This window comes from Schistocerca serialis, chromosome 2, assembly GCF_023864345.2.
Source record: "Schistocerca serialis cubense isolate TAMUIC-IGC-003099 chromosome 2, iqSchSeri2.2, whole genome shotgun sequence".
NCBI lineage: Eukaryota > Metazoa > Arthropoda > Insecta > Orthoptera > Acrididae > Schistocerca > Schistocerca serialis.
The window spans coordinates 758,035,461-758,058,337 of NC_064639.1; the positions used below are offsets into that span (position 1 = coordinate 758,035,461).

At 39.2% G+C, this 22,877-nt stretch overlaps 2 protein-coding genes across 3 annotated transcripts in view; one reads left to right on the top strand and one right to left on the bottom strand.

The window, feature by feature from the left end:
• Nucleotides 1-17,969, bottom strand: part of LOC126457963 (NADPH:adrenodoxin oxidoreductase, mitochondrial) — an 82,122-nt gene extending 64,153 nt beyond the window's left edge. The window contains exons 1-3 of one of the 2 annotated variants that reach the window (XM_050094720.1): nt 17,763-17,969; nt 17,171-17,312; nt 16,865-17,083 (exon numbers count right to left, since the gene is read on the bottom strand). In XM_050094720.1, the coding sequence (XP_049950677.1) occupies nt 16,865-17,083; nt 17,171-17,312; nt 17,763-17,773 (372 nt within the window). In that variant the 5' untranslated portion in view covers nt 17,774-17,969. Of the gene's footprint in view, nt 1-16,864; nt 17,084-17,170; nt 17,313-17,419; nt 17,556-17,762 lie in introns of those variants that run through there. The other variant, XM_050094719.1, reaches the window with a different exon arrangement.
• A 40-nt stretch (nt 17,970-18,009) lies between these two features.
• LOC126457964 (origin recognition complex subunit 4) overlaps nt 18,010-22,877 on the top strand; it is a 97,514-nt gene continuing 92,646 nt past the window's right edge. The window contains exons 1-2 of the mRNA XM_050094722.1: nt 18,010-18,121; nt 18,270-18,480. Of these exons, the coding sequence (XP_049950679.1) occupies nt 18,271-18,480 (210 nt within the window). The 5' untranslated portion in view covers nt 18,010-18,121; nt 18,270. The remainder of the gene's footprint in view (nt 18,122-18,269; nt 18,481-22,877) is intronic.

The following is a 22,877-nucleotide window of genomic DNA, read 5'->3' on the forward strand; positions in this document are numbered from 1 at the left end:
TTACCTACATTAATTATTTAAATTGTAGGCATATTCACTGCCTTTTAAACAATGTCATTACTCAAATTTTTAAAGCAAAGTCATGAAATATTTTGGCATACATATTGCCTTAGACAAACAAACACATAGAAATTGAAAATTTATGAAAATCTTAGATCCATTAAATACATTTTTACATACACAAATTCAAAGAAAATAACATGATACATAAACAGATGTTTATCTCTTAGCAGTCTTTTCTAAACCTGAAAGAAAAGTTCACAAATAATTTTTACACACGTGGTTGTAGCCGCTTTGGCTGGCGTCCTACACTTCCATTCACAAGGGTAGAGGAGGGGAAGTTGCTATGGTGTGCGTCCTTCACGTTCTCTCTAAATTACATGGGGGAAAGGGGAGGGGTCACTGTGAGTTGTGTCCAAGTCACTCCACGCTTTCACGCAGCTACCAGGCTGCCATTATCTGGTTTGTCCTGTAGAACAAACAAAAAGAGTGCCTCAGACTCTGTTCACTTAAAATCTAAGGGAGGGTCACAATGAAATGGGGATATATACATTTTATCCTTCAGTATGTTGCTGGAACAAAGTTAACAGAATTTTGTTTCAATTCTACTCTCGTGGTTACTTAATTGTCATAAAATCGGTAAACAAATGGTTCAAAACGCCATTAGTCACTTACAAGAGAAAATTTTATGCTCAAGGCATATAATCATAAATCCTATTTAATCTGAATTTATTAGTTCTGGGCCGGAACACTGAACCAATGCTCGGTACATTCCTGACAAATCTGCATTTTATTTACTTAACTGACTCATCTTTGATTACCTTATTCTTAGAGATAGTATGAGTATGATTAGTGGTTGTTTTCTCAGCTTCTTTGTACATGTGAGTAACTTTTGGTAACAGTACAATTGTGAGTGTTCAAAACACACTATGTTTAGTTGACTACAAAATCCACTTATTGGTCCTCTGCTGTTGTCAGTTCCAAATCTGCAATTAGGTACTTACTTACTTTGAAGTGTATTCATGCTGAGCTAAAATAATGTTTTACGTCTGTCATTATGTACTTACTTACTTTGCTAGTGTATGAACTTAGGTAATACTCCCTCCATTTAAATTTAAAGCATAGGATAGCACATTTATTTCATAGTCATAGTGTATTGCATCTGATTAGTTTGCTCACGTGGCAATCCATTTCCACTCGATTGGACGCTGAAACCTCAGGTAGTCTCTCTCAGACCTACCACTAAAGTGCATCAAATAATTCTGGCCAAGCGTAATGCTAAATTCCTTAAACCTATAGGACACCATGAGCTATTCTGTCTCATCTAACATAAGGGTACCTATGGTCGCATCCACGCCTCCAACTCATAACCTCAATACGTGTAGGTGTATCCTGTCACACACTACACTAAAATAATGGCCAGCTCCAACCTTATAAATACGTAAGGGACGTGTCCTTCACGTCTCAACCACAAACACTGCTCAATTCTATTACACTGCCTTTCCTTGCTACACCAGGTGAGTTTAATCTTACAACTTATCTGCATATTTTTCATAACACTAAGCAATCTCTTTTATTATTAATTAGCTAGCTCTACAGCATACACTAGGTTTCACTACCATTTCAGATCCTGCTTGTACATGAATTCATATATCTTTTTAAATTACTGTTGGTGGACCATTTCCAATAAAACAACACTTTGTACTTACTATATTACCAGGGTGCTATACATAATTGTTACTCAAATACATTTGTATCTTAATTACGTCATACTTCTCTATTGTTTGTCACTATTAGGTTTGTCCCATTAGGTATTTTTTTTTTTGTCACTAATCGGTAGATAGTATGGTTACATAACTCATGGCTCGATAGCCATGACAGAAAATTTTCATGTCTGGAAAGAAGAGGTCGAAATTTTTTTTGTGGATAGGAAAGATGAAGAGTGAGTGAGACCTGAAAAGGAAAGAAGATCTCACACAGCTGGGACTGCACAGCTGCCACACTGTGTAGAGGTTACAGAACAACCTCCTCCCTACAGCATTCATTGGTTACTATGAATCTGCCACGTCGATCTGAAAATACTTTATGATGCCTTTTTAGAACCTGTCTCAGTTCTTCCTTTTGATTGGCTGAAATCCTATCGATTTCCTGCAATTTAGTTTCTATTTTGTCTAAAATAATTGCTTCTTCTTCTTCTTCTGTATTCAGCTTATTGTTATTAAGATTAACACCTTCGTCCCAATACCTCCTATTTTTCAGAACTCGTATAGGCAGCTCCCAAGTTTCATGATCAGTTACTACATGTTTATCACTAAAAGGTACTATAATTACTCCGGTTATTGGCAAGACCATTTTTAACTGGCTTCTTTCAAAGTCAACAACACTCTGATATTTTGACAAGAAATCTATGCCAATTAAAACCTCAATACTGAGATTGTTTACAATTAAACATGGATGATCAATTAAATTACCACTTATGTTAAAGGGTAGCAAAGCTTCTTGCTTTACTGTTTTTGACACCTTGCCAGTAGCACCAATTATTCTTAGTCCTGATACCCTCATTACTGTAAGCTTGTCTTTACCAGGTAATGCATCAAAGAAGGACTGAGATATTGCACTCACCTCACTTCCACTGTCTAAGAGACAACGTACATTGATACCCAACATATTCACTATTATTATAGGGTGGCTTATTCTAGGTTGTACAGGTGGTTCCTCAAATTCATCTAATAGTTCCTTTTGGATTTGTCTCCAACTAAAGTGATCAACATCTGTCTTCATTACATTTAGGTCACAGTGTGTAGGGGTTTCCTGAATTACATTCTCAGCTGCTTTTTCCAGTCGGTCTATTAATTTTAAATCGAAACACCGCACGACTTCATTAAATTTAGTTTGCTGAACATGACCCAAATTACTATAGTCTGAGCGATTCTGCGCCTCCAGACCGGGCATAACATTAGTTACAGCTAAACCACTTTCACCATTATCGTCGGTTTCCTTCTCAAGTGACAACTGGTCACAGCTACTGGGTTCATCGACCCCAAACAGCCTACCCTCTACATTCCCACTTATCTCCTGTCCTAAATCTATTAGTACATTATCAACATCCTGCACAGGCACTTTAGATAAGAGCACATCATCCTCATCGTAAATATAAGCATGAATTTCTTCTGCTTCTTCACCTGTCAATTCAGTATTTTGTAGCTCATCTCTACTGTTACACTGCTGCGCCTTCTCTTTCTCTTCCCACTTAGAAAGCGTCTCTAACACGGTATCTATCAAATACTGTGAGTGATCTAATATTTCTGTTGTATCCTTAGGTGCTACCGACATTTCATCCATCTGTTCAGTTTGAGTATTCTGATCTGTCTTACCAATTCCCTTAACTACTGGCTTAGGAAAAGTAACCGCCTGGTGAGCGCCAGTGTCCTCATAGACGGGAACTAGTTTTCCTGCCTAGGTCTACTACTGTTTCCTTTATTTTCATTATAGTTAGCTGGCATAGCATTACTTTGCTTACTGTTGTTTACATGCATATTTCTGTTTGGAACAACATTATTATCCCTTGGACGCCATTGTTGGTTCTGATAATTATTTCCCCAATTCCTACCTCTCATAGGATTACGAACACCTACTGTTCTGATGTTTACATTGCCATTTTGCTCGTTCTTAAAATTAATACTATTATTGTTATTGGCATTTCTGTTATTACGTGCTTGCTCCTCATTGGCAGCAACACGTTCTACACGTTCCAAATACTCAATGAAACGATCAAGATTGTCTCTAGGGGCAGATATAATTCTAGTTTGCCAATACCACGGCAGTTTGGCTTCAAGACCTAGTATAATCATTTCTGGTTTTAGCTTTTCCGCCAAATGTGACAAATGTGAAATCCATGACCTAGCAAACTCTTTAATTGATTCCTTGCCTGCATTGAAGCGTTTCCCACTCCAAAATTCTCTCAACACTTCATTTTGCTTATTGCTAGACCAATACTCATTAATGAAAGCTGTTTTAAACTCCGCTAATGTTTTACATTTCAACATAACATCAGCTGACCAACGCATGGCGTCACCTGCTAAATGGCTTCTAATAAATGAGATTTTCTCTCGCTCAGACCAAGTCGGTGGAATCACATCTTCAAAATCGTTCCAGAAATCTAGCGGATGGATATTTTTATCTGGATCGAACCGCAAGAACTGCCGACACCCGATAAAAGCGGCGTTTGCAGCTACAACTTGTTGTATACTACCATTACCAGAAGTTACTGAAGCTACTTTACTCTCAATGTTAGCAATGTTAGTACTTATATTTTCTACTTTCATTTCAACATTATCTACTCTTTGCACAATATGAGTAGTGTCAGTTTTGATTGCTTTTACTTCTGCTTGACATATGTTTACTTTTATATTAACATCTTTAAATCTATCTGAGCACAGTTCAGATTCCGCTTCGATCTTTTCTGTTAACTTGTGCTCCAGCTTCGCATCTTCCATTTGGAAGTCTTTGCGAACCTCAGCAACTTCGGATTTAACTGTTTTATACATTTCAGAAAACTGTTGAGCAACCTTTTTCTTAATATCCTCATGATTGCAATCAATTTTATAATTCAATCTGTCTAGATCCTCTTTCAACTTATTGCAACCAGCCTTGAAGGTATCGTCCATTACCTCCAATCGTTTATTAAAATTTGTTTGGCTGGCCAAAATTTCAGACTTTAATTCAGCGTTCATCCTAGCATTACTGGCTGACATTTCAGCATTACTGCTTTTGACCTGTTCACTTATTTCAGACTTTAACTCAGCATTCATTCTAGCATTACTGCTCTTGACCTCACTTATTTCAGACTTTAATTCAGCATTATTGGATTCTAATTTATTGTCCATTGCCTCAAACCGCATATTAAAATTTGTTTGACTGGCAGCTATTGCTTGTAATATAACATTTAGATCAACAGCCCCAGCATCTTTGGGTTGCTCACGAGCTGGCTTTTTATCACACTCAGGTGACGAAAAACTAGCTCCAACACCAGAATCATCAAAACTACATGAAACTTCTGACTGATTAGTCATATCTAACTTCTCCTTCTTAAACTCTACCATCTCTGATGACTGTTTCGTTTTTAATTCATCAGAGAAACTATCATCCAATAAATTTACAATTTCTACTTTCCGCTTTACTACAGGGGTCTCTATTATTGAATCATTGCCCCTTCCCACACTACTGTCAGGAGACAACACTTCATGTTTCACTTTAACATTACTACTTTCCTGCATTTTTACACTTGAACCGTTGTCAGAATTTACAGTTCCCTCAACAGACATAGGTTCTGATTTAAGTTCACCCTCAGTTTCTTTTGGCGATTCCATCGCCGACAGTCTTTTAGTGCAGGTTAGTAAAATTTTTAACAGCTTTTCACTTAACTTAGTTCCTTCTGCACGACGTATGGCGTTGCCGGCGCGGCGTACCAGGATTCCTGATGCGACGTGGCACGTTGAACCACAGACGGCTCTCCGACGGCTGTTGTGTGTTTGCGTGGCCCGCAATTGCAGGCTCTGCGCCGGCTGCTCCAGCGGACGACTGCGGTGCGGCGAGACTGGCTTCTCGCGATGCCGGCAGCACCGCTAGACTCAGTGCCAGCTCCGTCAATCCAGATGCGTTGTTAATCCAATTGCGTCGTCCACATACACACGTAACACATTCACTGTTCTATTCTCAGTTGCGTGTCGCATTTCAATCGCGAATCCGAATAGTTAAAAATCACTTTCACTTAGTCGATTTCCCGGCCGATGCACCATATGTGGGGCGGCGGATGTATAAGTTTGTAATAATAGTAAATCTACTGTAGACTGTAGAAACACTTCCCGGCCGATGCACCATATGTGGGGCGGCGGTTGAGTTTGTAAAAGAAATCAAATTAATTGCTGGATAAACGCTTGCGTGTTGAATCAGTTTCTAGCTTTTAGAATGTTGTTATTGCTGTCTTCTGCCATTCTCAACACTGGCTCTCTATTTACTCCGTGACCCCCAGAAAGTGATTTAATAAAACTTGGAGCCAGTAAATAGATATCCTAGTGCCCACTTTACCTGAGAATGTTCTTATAGCTGCAGCTTATAGCTCTGAGGAATTAGGAGATTGTCCGGGATTTCTAATCAAAAACAGTTTTCCAAAAATAGTTGAGTATATTCTGAAATTCACTAATAAAAACCACAAGTATCCCTACAACCTAACTAACAGAACAGTTCAGAGTCTAATGCGCTGATGCAACTATAAATGTCCGAATCAAATGTTAAAAAGAATGCTCGCCAAAATTTGATGAAAATATTTCATCAAACGCCACGCTAAATATTTGGTAGAATGTCTGTCCCGCGACGGCACGTGAAAAATACGACAATACGCAAACTGAAGCTAGTTAATGAAAATCATCCCAGAATTAACACTTCACATAAAATATCTTCATGGTTCCGCGTATCTCTAGTAACTTAATACGGCACCCGAGGCTGTTTGTAGCAGATACACTGATGCGACGCAACTACCGACACAGATGGCGTCTCATTCAGCGTCTGGAGAGAACTGGGGCCTTCCTTCCTCGCGCAGTGTTCTTATATATAAAGCCGCGGTGCGGACGGCGAAGGGAACGCCTGATCTTTCCGGCTCTCTCGACTAGCCGCTGGGCTAGTAACGCACCACTTCAAGTTACATAATAATTTATAGCTTCTTTGGCTGATGGCCGAAGAAGCTCTTAATTTAAACGTGCATTCAGCACGCAGGTAAGTATTGATAATAAAATTTTGACGTGGCTAAGTTAAATACTTTAGGCGAGAGAATTAATTAAATTACACAGCACGCAGCAGATGAGCTCTGAACTGTCCCTTTTGAGATCCGCTATCGCTATAATTTTATAGGTATTAAAAAGAAACTTTACACATGTTCATAATCATAGCGGACCTCCAACCTATTTAAATCTAAACATCCTAGCCTTATTTACTAGCCTACTTAATCTATCTTGCTTCCTTCAGTTTTGAGACGAAAACCAGAAAATCATGAATTTCCACTAAAGTCTTAATTTGTGAAATCCAAAGTACTGTTTTTATTAAATCATTATGAAAGATGAATCTAAATATAAATTTTGAAGTCACTAGCTCTTTTCTGTTGCGCCAATGATTTTTCCAGAAAAACGTCCAAATCTCGGAAATGGCTGAAGTTATCAAACTGATATTTAACACACATTAATTTAGTATTATTTCTGACATGCTAGAAAAGTTTTAGTTCATTTACTTGATTTTTAAGGTATTGCGCAACATTTATGACGTCAGAGCTAGTTACAGCAGACTGGCTGGCACACAACGGAAACTGATGTGAATTTATTACAGCGTGAGTAGGCTGCTTCCCTACAAACCCCCTTCCAAAGAAGTCAATAAAGCAGGCTGATATTACAAGTTTGGTTTGAAAAGTTCTCAGAATCACCACGAGAGGTCAGCACTAGCGCAACGACTTGTTCACATGATATTCATTGGACTGTTGCCTGTAAACACGTGCCACGTCAGGGCTTTTGGAAGCTGTGGTGGTGACGTGCTCTGTCGTTGTTCCCACATAGTGATTTGTGAAGATGGAAAAAAAATCAAGATTCGAGCAGTGATTAAGTACTTCGTAAAGAAAGGTGTGAAAGCAGAGGACATTCATTCGATTTCCAGAATACACTGGCAGACTCTGCTCCTTCATTTCATCTGTTGCCAAGTGGACAAACAAATTTAAATTTGGTTAGAAGAGCTTAGATGATGATCCATCCAGTGGTCAGCCAAGATGTGTCACTACTCCAGAAATCATTGCAAAAGTGGTCATGGAGGATCACCAATTGAATTTGCATGAAATTGCTCACACTTGCAAGATGTCATCTGAAAGGGTATATCACATTTTAACTGAAGAATTAGAAATGAAAAAATTATCTGCAAGATGGGTGCTGCGACTCTTGACACTGGATCAAAAGCGCATGAGAATGGACATATTGGAACAATGTTTTGCTCATTTTAGGAGAAACGAACAAAATTTTTTGCTCCAGTTTGTGACCACAGATGAAACTTGGGTGCACTACTACACCCCAAGACAAAAAAACAGTCAAAGCAGTGGAAACATGCTGATTCCCCAGCAGCAAAGAAAACAAAGACAATTCCTTCAGCAGGAAAGATCATGGCATCAGTGTTCTGGGATGCGAAGGGGATTCTGTTTGTAGATTGCCTCCCCACTGTGCAAACAATTGCTGGAGAATGATATGCTAACCTCCTGGACAAATTGCAACAAAAGATACATGAAAAAAGACCAGGTTTAGCAAGGAAGGAAGTCATCTTCCATCAAAACAATGCACACCCACACACACATGTGCCATCGCCATGGCAAAATACATGAACTAAGGTATGAATTGTTGCCGCATCCACCTTATTCACTTGATATGGCTCTGTCAGGCTTCCAACTTTTCCCAAAACGGAAAATTTTTCTTGGTGGACAAAGATTCACTTCAAACGAAGAACTGATAGCTGAAGTTGACAACTATTTTGCAGGCCTGGAGGAAACTCACCATTGGACCAAGTGCATTAATCTAAATTAAAAAATGTTTCAATGATGTAAGTACTTTTTTTCTATTATGCTCCAAGAACTTTTCAAACCACCCTCATACTTCCACTACACATCTGTAATGTACACAGCCTATATGCCAAGAGCTTGTTAACCCTCGTTTTCCCCATTACATGTAGGCTGCCATGTGAAGCAGGCTGATACTACTCCAACACAACATGCCTGTTCTGCTGGGCAACCTACACATTTGGGGCTGAAAAACCATTCCTTGCCCCTGACATGGAGGCTGCCCTTCAAGCAGGCCAAAAAGACAGGTTGGTACTAATCATACAGAGAACAACTGTTGTGCAGGACAGCCTATACAGTAGGGGTCTGGTAAAGACCTTGCATGTCTGTATCTCTGTAAATATTAGTGCTGGAGTGTTATAAATCACCCTATGTTGGTCCTCTGGGGACAGGGGATTTGTGTACCAAATTTGGACAACTTCAATCAATGGGCCTGATACGAGTTATTATCCATACATATATACTGTACATATGATCACTTTTGTGACCAGTCTGTATGATGGTGGATTATGTGTTGGGTCTGGTGCTTTGGTGGAAATGATGTCATAAATACTGAATGGATGGATTATGTTTATTAACCACAGTAAGTTATGAGAGTATGGTAGTCCACATTTTTCCCATTCAGTTGTGTGCATCCAGTAGACCACTGGGCCACATATGGTGCCTGGAGATGGCGGTGTGAACCATAAGGTGGTATGCATAGAATACCACTGCAATCACCTGCTACTGCCTCGTCCCATCAGAAAAAGGGTTAGCTTGCAGGAAGCCAGAAAGGAGCTATCATTTCTGGGGGGGGGGGGGGGGGGGTACAGCACACTGTCATATAATCAGTGCAATTCATGTGTGTGTGTGTGTGTGTGTGTGTGTGTGTAATCCTGTGCAGCATCAATGTAGAATGGTGTCCAGACATTAGTGCCATCTGTGTATATAACCACTGCAATCTCAGGCAACTTAGAAGAATTGCATTTGCATTGTCTATTTGCCTTGAGGATCTTCTCAGCTAGGAAACGCTGTTGTAGGTAATTGGGTGCATAGCCTTCAGGTGCAACACGAACCTTACCCAGTGATATAGCAACACGGACCTTGTTGTTGTTGTGGTCTTCAGTCCTGAGACTGGTTTGATGCAGCTCTCCATGCTACTCTATCCTGTGCAAGCTTTTTCATCTCCCAGTACCTACTGCAACCTACATCCTTCTGAATCTGCTTAGTGTATTCATCTCTTGGTCTCCCTCTACGATTTTTACCCTCCACGCTGCCCTCCAATACTAAATTGGTGATCCCTTGATGCCTCAGAACATGTCCTACCAACCGATCCCTTCTTCTGGTCAAGTTGTGCCACAAACTTCTCTTCTCCCCAATCCTATTCAATACTTCCTCATTAGTTACGTGATCTACCCATCTAATCTTCAGCATTCTTCTGTAGCACCACATTTCGAAAGCTTCTATTCTCTTCTTGTCCAAACTGGTTATCGTCCATGTTTCACTTCCATACATGGCTACACTCCATACGAATACTTTCAGAAATGACTTCCTGACACTTAAATCAATACTGGATGTTAACAAATTTCTCTTCTTCAGAAATGCTTTCCTTGCCATTGCCAGCCTACATTTTATATCTTCTCTACTTCGACCATCATCAGTTATTTTGCTCCCCAAATAGCAAAACACGGACCTTACCCAGTGATATATCTGCCTCTGTATCTAGAAAGTGGTGCCCATTGCAGTGTGCATACATGATGCTATTGTACCAAATATGTCGTCATCTGGAATACTGCTTTACACTTTTATATGTGCAATAAGAAATGTCTCAACTGTTGTTTGTCCTGTTGTGTAAAAGTATGTAATTTGGCTGGTGGTGGACCACAGTATGGCAGTTTAGCCTGGCCATTCCTACAACAAGTGCCACGTGGTTTGGCAGGAAACCATTTTAAACCACGATGTGAACATAGTTCTGACATTTCACCCACATGAAAACCTGATACCACTGCATATATTTCACAAGGTATGTAATGAGAGCCAGCATGGAGGTGTGGATGTGCTGCTGCCTAATGATCCCTTATGTTTTCAAGGCACCTCAAGCCTTAGCGGAGTCCCATGTGCTTGTGTGTGGGAGACATACTCTCTTAGCTAGCGAAGCCTTGCAGTACTGTCATCAGCAGACTTGAATGTTCTGCGTATTGCTGCAGTTGATAGGTTGTGTGTGTTGCAGTAACAGAGTTGGAAAGTGTGTTCAGGTCCATGACAGGACATATCAATGCCAATCAGCGGCATGGCACAGTGTACTACACCTACGTAATGAATGTGGCATTTTTACATAGGTATAATGAGGATGGAAACTTGTAGGTATTGCACATTGGATGAATACAGTGGTACACACCTGTGCTAAAAGCCTGGCATATGTCAAGCGACCTCACAAATGGGGCACACACTGCACGTGTAACCCCAAAGCAAGTAGTGCACTTGCTGCGATGTACTGATAGTCATCACTCAGAAATGACACATTATTGTCTGTGGAAGGATGGGGGAAGGCAATACATCCAAATATGGTGGGTTGCATAGCCATTTAAACTAAAGGGGCCAGACGTGCAAGCCCACATAACATACGTGTCATGCAAGGCAGCCTATATGCCAGAGGCTTAAAAATGTCACAGGTTTGCAACTCCATAAATATTAGAGCTAGAGCATTATAAACCTCCCTATGTTGGTCCTCTAGGGGCAAGAAGTTTGTGTGCCATATTTGGTCCACTTCAGTCCAGAGGCCTGCAGATCTTCCTGCATTTCATTAGATGTCTGACATTGCAACCTTCTGCAGACAACTACCTGGTCTCTGAAGAGCCTCATGGAGCTCCCAACATTATCTACAAGAATATTTATATACAGTCACTTGAAGAACCCCTTAAACTGCCCTTACATCTGCTAATTTTATTCCAATAAGAATGATGTGTTGAGTCCTATCTACTAGGAAATCTTGAGTCCAATTCCAAATTTGGTCTAATACTCGGTAAGCTCATACTTTGTTCACTCAACAACTGTGTGGAATGTATCAACTGCATCATGGAAGTCAAGGAACACATCAAGATGGGCACTTCTGTCTGTGGTGCTACGGATTTCATTGACGAACAGAGCACACTTACAAGATCAATGGTGATTTTTAAAGTGGAGGTTTTCGGTCTTCAAAAATTTCGTAATGCATGAGCATAAAACACATTTCATAATTTTGCTATAGTTTGATGGAACCGATATAAGCCTATAATTGTGTGCATTTGTTCAAAAACCCATCTTGAAAACATAAATGATCTGCACTTTTTATAACTCCTTGATACCCTTCAGTGCTCCAGCAACCAAAGTGAAACTGCTGCTAGAAGGGAAGCAGATGCTTTCATACAATCTCTGTAGAATTCACAAGTATCTTATCTAATCCAGATGCCTTTCCACTCTTGGTGCTTTTAGTTGATTTTCTGTTTTATGATCATTATATAAATATCTACAATTTCGATGTTCGGACAATGGTTGAAGGATGGAAACATAGACAAAATTTCTCAAGACTGAATTCAGTATTTTGTTTCAGTGTCAGTATGGTCACTTATGACTAATTAGAATATTTTCATCCATTTACTGACTTTACATACAACTACAACATTTCAGGGTTTCTTTTTTCCCAGATTAGATGGCAAAATTTTACATTTGAATTTAACACTTTCTCACATTGCTCTCCTTGGGCTCATTGTGGCTTTCTTAAAGAGGTGGTACTTAGTTAGTTTACATCATTTAGTTGACAAGTGTTTACAAGAAGAAGTGAATTGTAATTGTTTATTTACATGATTTTTGAAGAACTATCAATTTTATTGTGAGAGTATACATATTTTCCAGTCACTAGTGTAGTATGAACTGACCTCTTTATGATTAAAGCACTATGTTATCTTACAGGAGTGCTTGAGGGTGTTCACCTTGAGCAACACTAGACTCACTTGGTACATACATAACACAGGATTGGCACATTTTATCTCTACATTACATTTTATCGCTAATTAATGCAGTGGTATGGTCAGCGATGGATAGGCTAAGGTTAACCAGTATGTTGATATCAAAGGTCACCTAATCTTCACCTGTGACTAAATGTTCCACTCATAAGCTTCAGCAAATGTGGACACTGTGTTTGGAGTGATGAGGAGCCATCACTCAGTGTGATGAGTGTCTCACTCAGGCATTTGCATGCTAAAACTTTCTGTGCTTTGTCCAGAAACAGATCTCTCCAGCTTTATCCCCATGCACAGCTAACACTCCTTGCTCACTTGTTGAATAGCCACAAAGGGATGGCCCTTTGTCATCTTGGTTATCAGATCATCTTACAACTTTCCTGCAACCAATGGCTGTGAATTAGCTATCCAGCCAGGTGGTCACTGCTAAACAGTGGTAAAAGGCCAACTGATTCTGATTTTTATGAAGTGCTTAAGAAGACCAAACAGCTAATTTCATCAGTCTTCTATTCAACTCCCAGGACAGAAGCAGCACCGAGCGAGGTGGCGCAGTGGTTAGACACTGGACTCGCATTCGGAAGGACGACGGTTCAATCCCGCTTCCGGCCATCCTGATTTAGGTTTTCCGTGATTTCCCTAAATCACTCCAGGCAAATGCCGGGATGGTTCCTCTGAAAGGGCATGGCTGACTTCCTTCCCCATCCTTCCCTATTCCGATGAGACCGATGACCACGCTGTCTGGTCTCCTTCCCCAAACCAACCAACCAACCAACAGAAGCAGCAGTGCACCCAATCTGTCTGTATACAGAGTAAAATCTGTTGGCAAATGTGAGAAAGCATTCTAAATGTTTGTGTAGCATGTATCCGAGGCAGAACAGGGGAACCAGTCCAGAATTCACCTGGTGGGATGTGGAAAATTGTCTAAAAACCATGTTGAGGCTGGCTGCCACACCAGTCTCTCACCATTAACCCGCTGGGCAGATTCGATGTAGGACCAACATAATTCCACTCCTGGAAGCATTTGCATTAACTCATCTGCCTACCCGGGTGGGCAATAGGCCAACTAAATCATATGATTACGTAACATGCTGAGCAACATAATGTGGTTAACCTGAACAGTTGCTTCACAATTCATGCACTTTGAATTCTTGCCCAAAATACCTGTTTTCTGAATTTGGCAAGTGGGAACTTCCCCTGCTGCATAGGCTTTGTTCTTGCAACCACTCATGCCTTAATATTCACTTGTCTCTGTCCTCCACCTGCATTCCACTATATCTTCCTGTTGCCAACTCATTCCAACCTTCTGGACCCAAGACCACCTCTTTCTCCTCCTTTTACTTTTCTATTCCACCCTAGCTCACTGTCTGAAATCTTTGCTTCCATCTTTTTCCTGCTCTGGCTCCTCTGTACCCCCTTGTTCACTACCTTTGTCTATACATGATCCCTCCTGTTGCCAACTCATTCCAACTTCCTGGACCCAAAACCACCTCTTTCTTCCCCTATTACTTTTCTATTCCACTTTAGCTCACTGTCTGAAACTTTTGTTACATCTTTTTCCTACTCTGGGTCCTCTATACCCCCTTTCTCACTTCCTTTCTCAGCCGGCCGCGGTGGTCTCGCGGTTCTAGGCGCGCAGTCCGGAACCGTGTGACTGCTACGGTCGCAGGTTCGAATCCTGCCTCGGGCATGGATGTGTGTGATGTCCTTAGGTTAGTTAGGTTTAAGTAGTTCTAAGTTCTAGGGGACTGATGACCACAGCTGTTAAGTCCCATAGTGCTCAGAGCCATTTGAACCATTTTGAACTTCCTTTCTCTCTAAATTATCCCTCAGCAATCCTAGCCCTTTCACTGTATACACCACCATGTTCCAGAACCACAATCTTTCTTAACCCCCCTCCTAGCATTGTCACATTTCACCCCTCCTACTTCCCTACAAGCCACCTGAGCCAAGATTGCTACTCTGCCATTCAGAGAGTAGTGTCAGAAGCTCAGCATGCCCCTATTACATGAGTATTGATTTATCCTGATATGAAAATTATATTATATCCTAAATTTTCTAACAATACAACATTAAATGTAAAATTCACAAAAAGAGAGATGGGCTGGTCAGTACCTACTTTCATCTGGTGCAATTCTTGGCATAGCTAACAGAACACTTAAAAAAAATATACAAGCACACGTTCCCACTTCAGGCAGGAAAGTGAAATTCCTTGGAGGAAAATGGAGAAGGCACAAATGACCTGCTTCTCTTATCTGTCCCTCTCCCTCCATGAATTCCTCTCTCCTTCCTGGAGAATAAAACTGTGGTCACAAATGCTAGTAGTCCTGTTATCTATATATATTCTTGTGTGTTTATAGTAACTGTACTGGAAGCTAATGCTCCTAGAAGTAAGCACAGGTCAGTCCATCGGTTTCATTGATTGTTTAAATGTCAACAGTCATGAAGATTTTATTTTGGTTGCTTCCTTCCCAGCAACTTTCTCCTCTTGAGCAGAAAAAACATAATTTTACCATGGAACAGATTATTTCTTTAATGGTGTGTGCTAGGGAGAGAGATAGGTAGTATTGGTGAATTATGAAATGCTGCCATTAAGGTTTGCAATGAAGAAAAATTAGGGATGAACACCCTGTCAGTGATGGGGTCATTAGACAGAAATCACAAACTCAAGTGGGGAATGGATACCAGCCACAGCCATTTCAAATCATCAGTCCCAGAAATTGAATTAGAAAAGCCACTGAAAATCTAAATCTGTATGATTGGATGTGGATTTTAACCCTGTTACTCCCAAATGTAAGCATAATCTGCTTGCTATTGCACCACCTTGTTCTGTAACTTACATTTGGATGCAATAACATTTTCATTTGCACTTGGATCTTCATATGAATAATTGTAAAAACAAACAATAATAGATCTGATCAGTGATGAATTGAGGTAGTATGACTTATTTCTGACCTTTTCCAGAGTGCAGCAAAATAGTGTGACACTATATTACCAAATAATTTGTATTACTGGCTCTCCTCTAGTATAATGGTTACCTACCACTCATCTATGGTAGTACATGTGCTACTGTATTATACTACACTTCCCAGAAAATTACTTCATAATGTGTAATGATGATACATCTGACACCTGAAACATTTTACTGCATCATACATATAAATATATACATTAAGTATATACAAAAAAAGATGTTTTATTGTATTCAAGTAAACAAATTGCAAGGCAAAATCATTGACCTCTTTAGTTTTAAATTGTCTGTAGTTTTTGATAATCCATTCAGTAGTTTTTCTCTTATTGCTCTTCTTGAAGTTAAAAAAAGGCATTAATAAGCATTATGTTTTAGGAATGGATCCAAATATGTTTTAAACAGATGTTTGTTCTGGATCCCCCTGTCTATTTTGACTGATTTGAATCTTCCTGGCAGTTTCAAACGGTGCACTAGAGTGGACCTAAACCTGTGACCTTTGCTTTCATGGGCAAGTGCTCCATCAAGTAGGCCATCAAATCATGACTTACAATCTGCCTCCACAGCTTTACTTCAGTAGTACCTACCTGCTAGTCCTGCAAGGTATGCAGGAGGACTTCTGTGAAGTTTGGTAAGAGCGCTAGGCTCACAATTAATGCAGCAGAACTTCTGTGAAGTTTGAAAGGGAAGTTCTAGTCCTGCAAGGTAAGAGGGAGAACTTCTGTGGAGTTTGGAAGGTAGGCATGTGGTAGTAGCAGAAGTAAAGCTGTTAGGGTGGGTCACAAGTTGTGCTTAGACAGCTAAGTCAGTGGAGCACTTTCCCACGAAAGGCAAAGGTCCAGCACACAATTTTAATCTGCTAGAAAGTTCAAACTCTACACACTATATGTTAATAAGGACTGCAATACATATGTCTGATAAGTGCTGCATCCTGCCCTGTACTTCTTTCAACGCAATTTTTCATTTAACAAGAATTTGGAGCCACGAGAGGGAGATGGTGGGAGGGGGAGGGAGAGAGGTGGAGGGGGGGATAGAGATAGATAGAGAGAGAGAGAGAGAGAATTATTTAGTTTATTAGATGGTGGAAGAATATATAAGTACATACTTTGCAAACTTCATACAATTCAATTATGACTGGTGGTCATGTACTTCATTAACTATATTTTAAGATGAGCATAATTGCAACCATGCGAAAGGAGGTACTGGTACCCACATAATGTCACCAAACTGCTCTTAAAATGAAACTGTAGACATAACTTTATTTACTTTTAAAGATGATTTACTCACAAGTAAGACAGCATGGTAAGATTGCATCAGGTCTTCCAATGAGATATCTTTCCCCAGACATACATTACCAACAAATTTTACTTGTGGAGATTGTGCAGTTTTTGTGAATGTGTTGATCACATTTTTAACTTCTGGGTGATCTGGTGCTACACCATATCTCACTAGACCAAATGGAACAGGGAGGCGTTCCAAAATATCCACCTGCACAGCAGGAACTGCCTGAAAATTAATAACATTGTCACCTCATCCATGTTCAGTAGAGACTCAATTAAAATTTATGGTACTGGTATGCAATTGAAAGATTACTTTAATGATTTGTTGGGTTGCGTAAAAACCAGCTGGGCCACTGCCAACAACACACACTTTAGGAATTGTGTGTTGGGTTGATGAATAAGTAGCATTAGTTAAGTGTAAGCAGGTGGTAACTTTTGAATATAATGATTTCCAGCTGGAATGGGAAGGGAAACAAAATTAGCCTCCACGGAACACGATACACATGCTGCAGTCTACAATATAAATACGGTATGTAAACGGCAAAACATTACGTAGGCTTACTATACTGGAGTCGTATGCGACGAATTTGTACTAAAATTGATCGGTTTAGCTTGATAGATTTTACTCAATAATATCGGTGTAGAAATTGTCATCTGTGCAAGGTGATTATGTGACCCAAGGTTTTTTTTTTTTTTTTCCTTTTTACGGCTGCATGCAGAACATTTAGCAATGTTAATCGCAGACAAATATTAGCGCTTTAGATCTATGTACCAAAGTATTTCAGCCCTAGGATTAAACTTGCTTTATAGTTCTCATTGCGCACTAATGGCAAATATTACGTTATGGTCTGCTTATAAGCCTACTCAAATAATGAATATATGTTGAATTTGAGAAAAATTCTTACAAAAATGACATTTCTGATGCTTCTTTCAGTTTGTCAAGAACTGAATGTTTCCTCTTATTAAAAACTATTTCTTATCTGTATCCTTCGTGTGCTCATTGAAACTACACCAACTGCAGTACTACAAGGCTAACCCGATGTAAAATATCGTATTGCTTTCATAAAAACACTTTTCATGGGCATATAAGAAAACTCGCAGGTGCCTGCACACTGTCGGTACTGTACAGTGTACAGCAGATTAGCATTTCTTTCTTCCACCAATTGACTTCACTGTTGTGGTGTTGGGAGTGCTGCTTCTGTGCGCTATGGGCGGGAACGAGCAAGTCGTTCGAATAATGCAGTGAATACCGCAAGCAATTGAAGTATGTTTTGGGCCATTAATTATGAAAATAATTCATTTTTCCATTGTTAATTTACATTTCTCCCCTTGTGTTCGACATGATATAATATTGTGCTACTTACACTAGGCCTAGTACTAGATATTTTAATATATAGGTTATGTGCTCGCAGCATGTCAGGTCAACGTAAAACAAAAAATGACGGAAGAAATTTCCACATTGCAAGAAATTTTATTAAGCAGAAAATACTGCATTCGTACGTCCCACACGAATATTATGAAGCTGCTCACAAACAGGTAGCCGATTTGTTCAAGAGAACTGTGGAAACGGGTGACAGCGATTCACTGTTGTTGGTTGGGCCCAGAGGCAGCGGGAAATCAAATGTAAGTCCTGTTTATTTATTTATTTAGCAGCTTATTAGATTAGATTAATTATTCATTCCATAGACCCATAAAAATATGATGTACATCTATGGAGTTAAGTCCAAGTACATATTTGCTTTGTCAGTTTTCCAATAAAATACATTACTTTTACTGATTCTAACTATAGTTTTGCTAAGGTAACTAATAAATTTCAGCCACGACATTTCTGGAAATTAATATCATAGTTACAAAATTTTAAACACTGTAAACTGAACAGATTTTATGAGGCATACGTAATCTATATACCTAAATTACAGAACATTTAATTGCAATAATTCTATGCTATGGGTCCATCATTTTATAAATATGGTATAATATAGTCACATAGCACATACATATTCTAGATCCCTTTTTGTTTACATTCATAAAAAATTTAACAGCAATAATACTGTATATAAACAAAATCTTTAGATAAAACAATGCTATTAAGAAGTTAATACATTTTACTTTTTCTCTATACCTGTATTACTATGTCTGTTTGCTTCAGTTATTTTCATTTGAAAGAAATTCTCTGACTGAATATAAAGGGGTTTCTAATAGCAGTTGTTTGATTGACTGTTTAAACTTATCCTTTGATTTGGCATTAGTGATGTGGTAAAGAGTTGTACAACTTAACTGCCACGTAACCACTGCTTCTCTCCTATTGAGTTGTTATGCTGCGGAATTCTTAATTTCTTGGTGTTTCTGGTGTGGTGGTTGGTGGTGGTGGTGGTGTGCATCTTCATTTTTGTTGGATTTGTCTTTATGATCCCAAGCAAGAAGCAGAATTTTATATATGTACAAGCTGTAGAAGGTTAGAATATTATATTTTTTGAAAAGAGGCTTGCAACTATCTCTTGATCTTTTGTTTCTTATTACTCTAATTGCTCTCTTTTGTAGTTTTAATATTTTAATTGCCTCAGTTGAGTGGCCCCAGATTTCTATGCTATAGCTCATTGTAGCATTGAAGTATGAAAAATACACCATGCACACATCATCTTCAGGTATTAATGGCTTAATTTGGCTCGTTATGTATGTCTATTCTAAAGGATAGTGTTTACTTTTCTCTGCTAGCGTGCGTGCAACATTCGTACAACAGCTTAACATGTTAAAGGTAGTCTTTGTAACATTGGGGAAGTTTTATTTACTTGTATTTTAGTATGCTCTAGATGTTGCTTTTGTAGACTTTTCTCCATACGACTGCGCAACAAACTTACAGAGATAAAGAAATGCATTTTATATTCCACCAAAGCAAACATTTTGTCAGAGATGACAAAAATTCATTATATATGTGTTACAGTAAAAATAAGAACTGTCAGCACTCTAACCCTTAGCAGTGCCAATCAGTATTTTACGCCGTAACATTACGTAATTTATCAGGTTTCTTGGGATCATGTGAACCAGTGCTGTTTGGTCATGGAATGGTTCTGTAAATAATGTAACAAAAACTGATAAAATTCAAAATAAAATACATTAAAAAATCACAAAAATATTTACAATTATATATACAGTAAATAATACTACAATGCAAGGCTCCACGCCAGTGGTTCCCATCTTTTCTTAGACCATTAGCTAGTACCCCTCTCCCACACATTAACACCCAACTTAACTGTAGAATGGAAGACATTTCTTGGAACATTTTATTTTTAAAATTATCAAAAAGTGAATGATATTTGCACGTGTGGGGAGGGGGGGGGGTGTGTGTGTTAGAATGAATGATGAAGGAATTTGTGGTGCATTGCAAGTCCAATCCATAACTCCTTCTCAAATAAGAAAGCTAACTATCCGTGGTGGTGGACACTTGTTACAAAACATACTTCCCCCGCATTACTCATCTCCATTCCGGCACTTGCTTGAACTGCACACTGTAACCTCATTTAAAAACAAACGTGTTCAGATGTTCCTGCTATACTTACTGTTTTAAATCAATTGATTGCTGCACTCCTTACTTCTGAACTGGCAGAAATTGAATGACTTTGGGCTGTTAATGCTGTGGGTCTAACCACTCTAATAATAATTATGTAGTTACTGCTGTGTTGTGCTGTCAGTTAATTCATTTACCTGCCTCAAAGTGATAATGAAGCAATTTCTGGACTGTTGCAGTCACTATCCACAGCTTGGAATGAAGTCATTTTCTTGAGATATGTAGTATACATTACATATATGTCTCACTTTTAGCATCAGTGAGGTACGGGACAAAGCACAACATATGTGTGTAGAGGGTGAGCTGTGTAAGGAACCTATAATCTCCACTGTATTAATGCTAGTAATTGAAAGAAACTAATTATTGATAACTTACATAATCAGCATTAGAGTTTTACAAAATTGTGATAACAGTAATGATCTTTTGAAAATAATTTAGTTTTGTGACTGAAACAGAATTGAATCATTTATTTTTTACCCCTCAGAAAAATTCATTTTATCCCTCAGGTGGTAATAATTTCCCCAGCTGGGGAACCACTGCTCCACACTAAGCAAAATATTATGGTGCAAGCCACTAAATGACTGTGAAAAATTCCTGTATATAATGTGCCACAAGGAAACGTTTCAAATTATATTTGAAAATTCTAATTTTATCATTCAAATTTTTCAGTTCTGATGGAAGCTTATTGAAACTAAAACTTTTCAATAGTGTCCATTTTTCTGTGTGTTGGTTTATTTGTTGTGTATTGCATGGTTTCACAAGTATACAAACATATCTGCAATCAAATCGAAATGTCCAAATGTGAAACTCAGTCGAGCAGTTTGAGTTGATAGATATAAAGTGCTCAGATCACTGTTAATTGCTTGAAGTGGACATTCCTTAACAGTGTCACCGATTGTTTGTTCCTCTGCTGTGCAGTCACAGTCAGCAGATAAGTGCAAACTCCACTTCTTCCTTGGCTAGTCCTAATGTACTTCACCCTTGGCCAGATTTGGCATGGTACTTCGAATCTCTCGTCCTTCTTTGTTGGATCTTGAACCAAGTGAATGTTGTTGGGTGGATGTTCATTCCAGTGTTGTCACCATTTGGAGGTCACGTCAAAAGAACTGATACATTCCAAAGCAACCCAGGGCGGTTTGCGTGATTTCAGATGAGTTCTTGGTGGCTCTTGTAGGTTATCATAGAAGGGAGAGTTCTTATGATAAGTAATATTTTTGAGCAAGTTTATCTTAGCTGCTTTCCTCCTTAGATCGTGCAGAACAATATTAGCTAAGACAGTCAACCACTGACTGGGAGTACATCGGACAGGACCAGTCATAACTCTCATGACTTCATTATGCTGCACATCAATCTTTGTCGTGTGGGCACTGTTTTCCCACACAGGAACACAATATTCTACAGCAGAATACACAAGAGCAAGTGCAGCAGAATATGGAGTGTTGGCGTCCGCACCCCAGCGGCTTCCATCAATTTTGTACCTAGTAGATTTAGTCTTGAGGTAAGTTTCTTACGTAACTTGATGCACTGTTTGAATTCAAGGAAAAATCCAGTGTGATTCCTTGATATATTGGAATGTAGTTATGTGGTACTTTGATTCCACTGAAAGGCACTTGTAGCTTCTTTTGGGCTTCTTTATTACTTAGGTGGAATGCAGTAACCTCAATTTTATTTGAGTTAGGCTGAAGCCTCTATTTATGGAAGAAATCTTAATTTCACCAGGTCAGCATACTCTCACAGTGCATCACCTCTTTATTCTGGGAGACTAATGATGGGTACCAGATTTTCATGGAGTCTGTGTCTGACATTTCGTGGATACGCAGATTAAACAAGATTGGGGGGGGGGGGGTGAGAACTGATCCCTGAGGCAGGCCATTATTTATAATTCTCCATCTGCTAGCTTGTCTGTTTAGGAACACCTTAAAGCACCTGTCAGAAAGCACGTTGTTAATTAGAAATGCCAGCTTTTGGCATGGGCTGATTTCAGTGAACTTCAACATCAATCCCTCTCTGCACAGTGTCATTAGCTGCCATAAGATCCATGAAAACTACAGATGATTTGAGATCTCCCTGAAATCCAGCTTCTAGTTAAGTTGCCAATGTTAAGACTTGGGTCGCAGAGGCTCTGATGTTTCCTAAATTCATCTTGTTTTGACAGGGGTGATTTGATCAATGACCTCTTGAATGCAATTTAGAAGAAGCCTTTCTTGTAGTTTGTACATCATGCTAAGCAGTGATACTGGTTGCTAGTGAGAAGCATTAGTTCTGCCTTTGCCTGGTTTAGGATGGCAATTATTTTAGCTTATTTGAAAAGCCTGTTTTCCAGCTCTCAGAATCTCGCTGAAAAATCCAGTGAGTCACAATTTTGTTGTAGGTCTGGTGGCTTTATGTTGAATAAAGAGGTATTATTAGGATGCAAATCATTTTTATGTCTAGTGGTCACAGAGTGAAAGTGGCA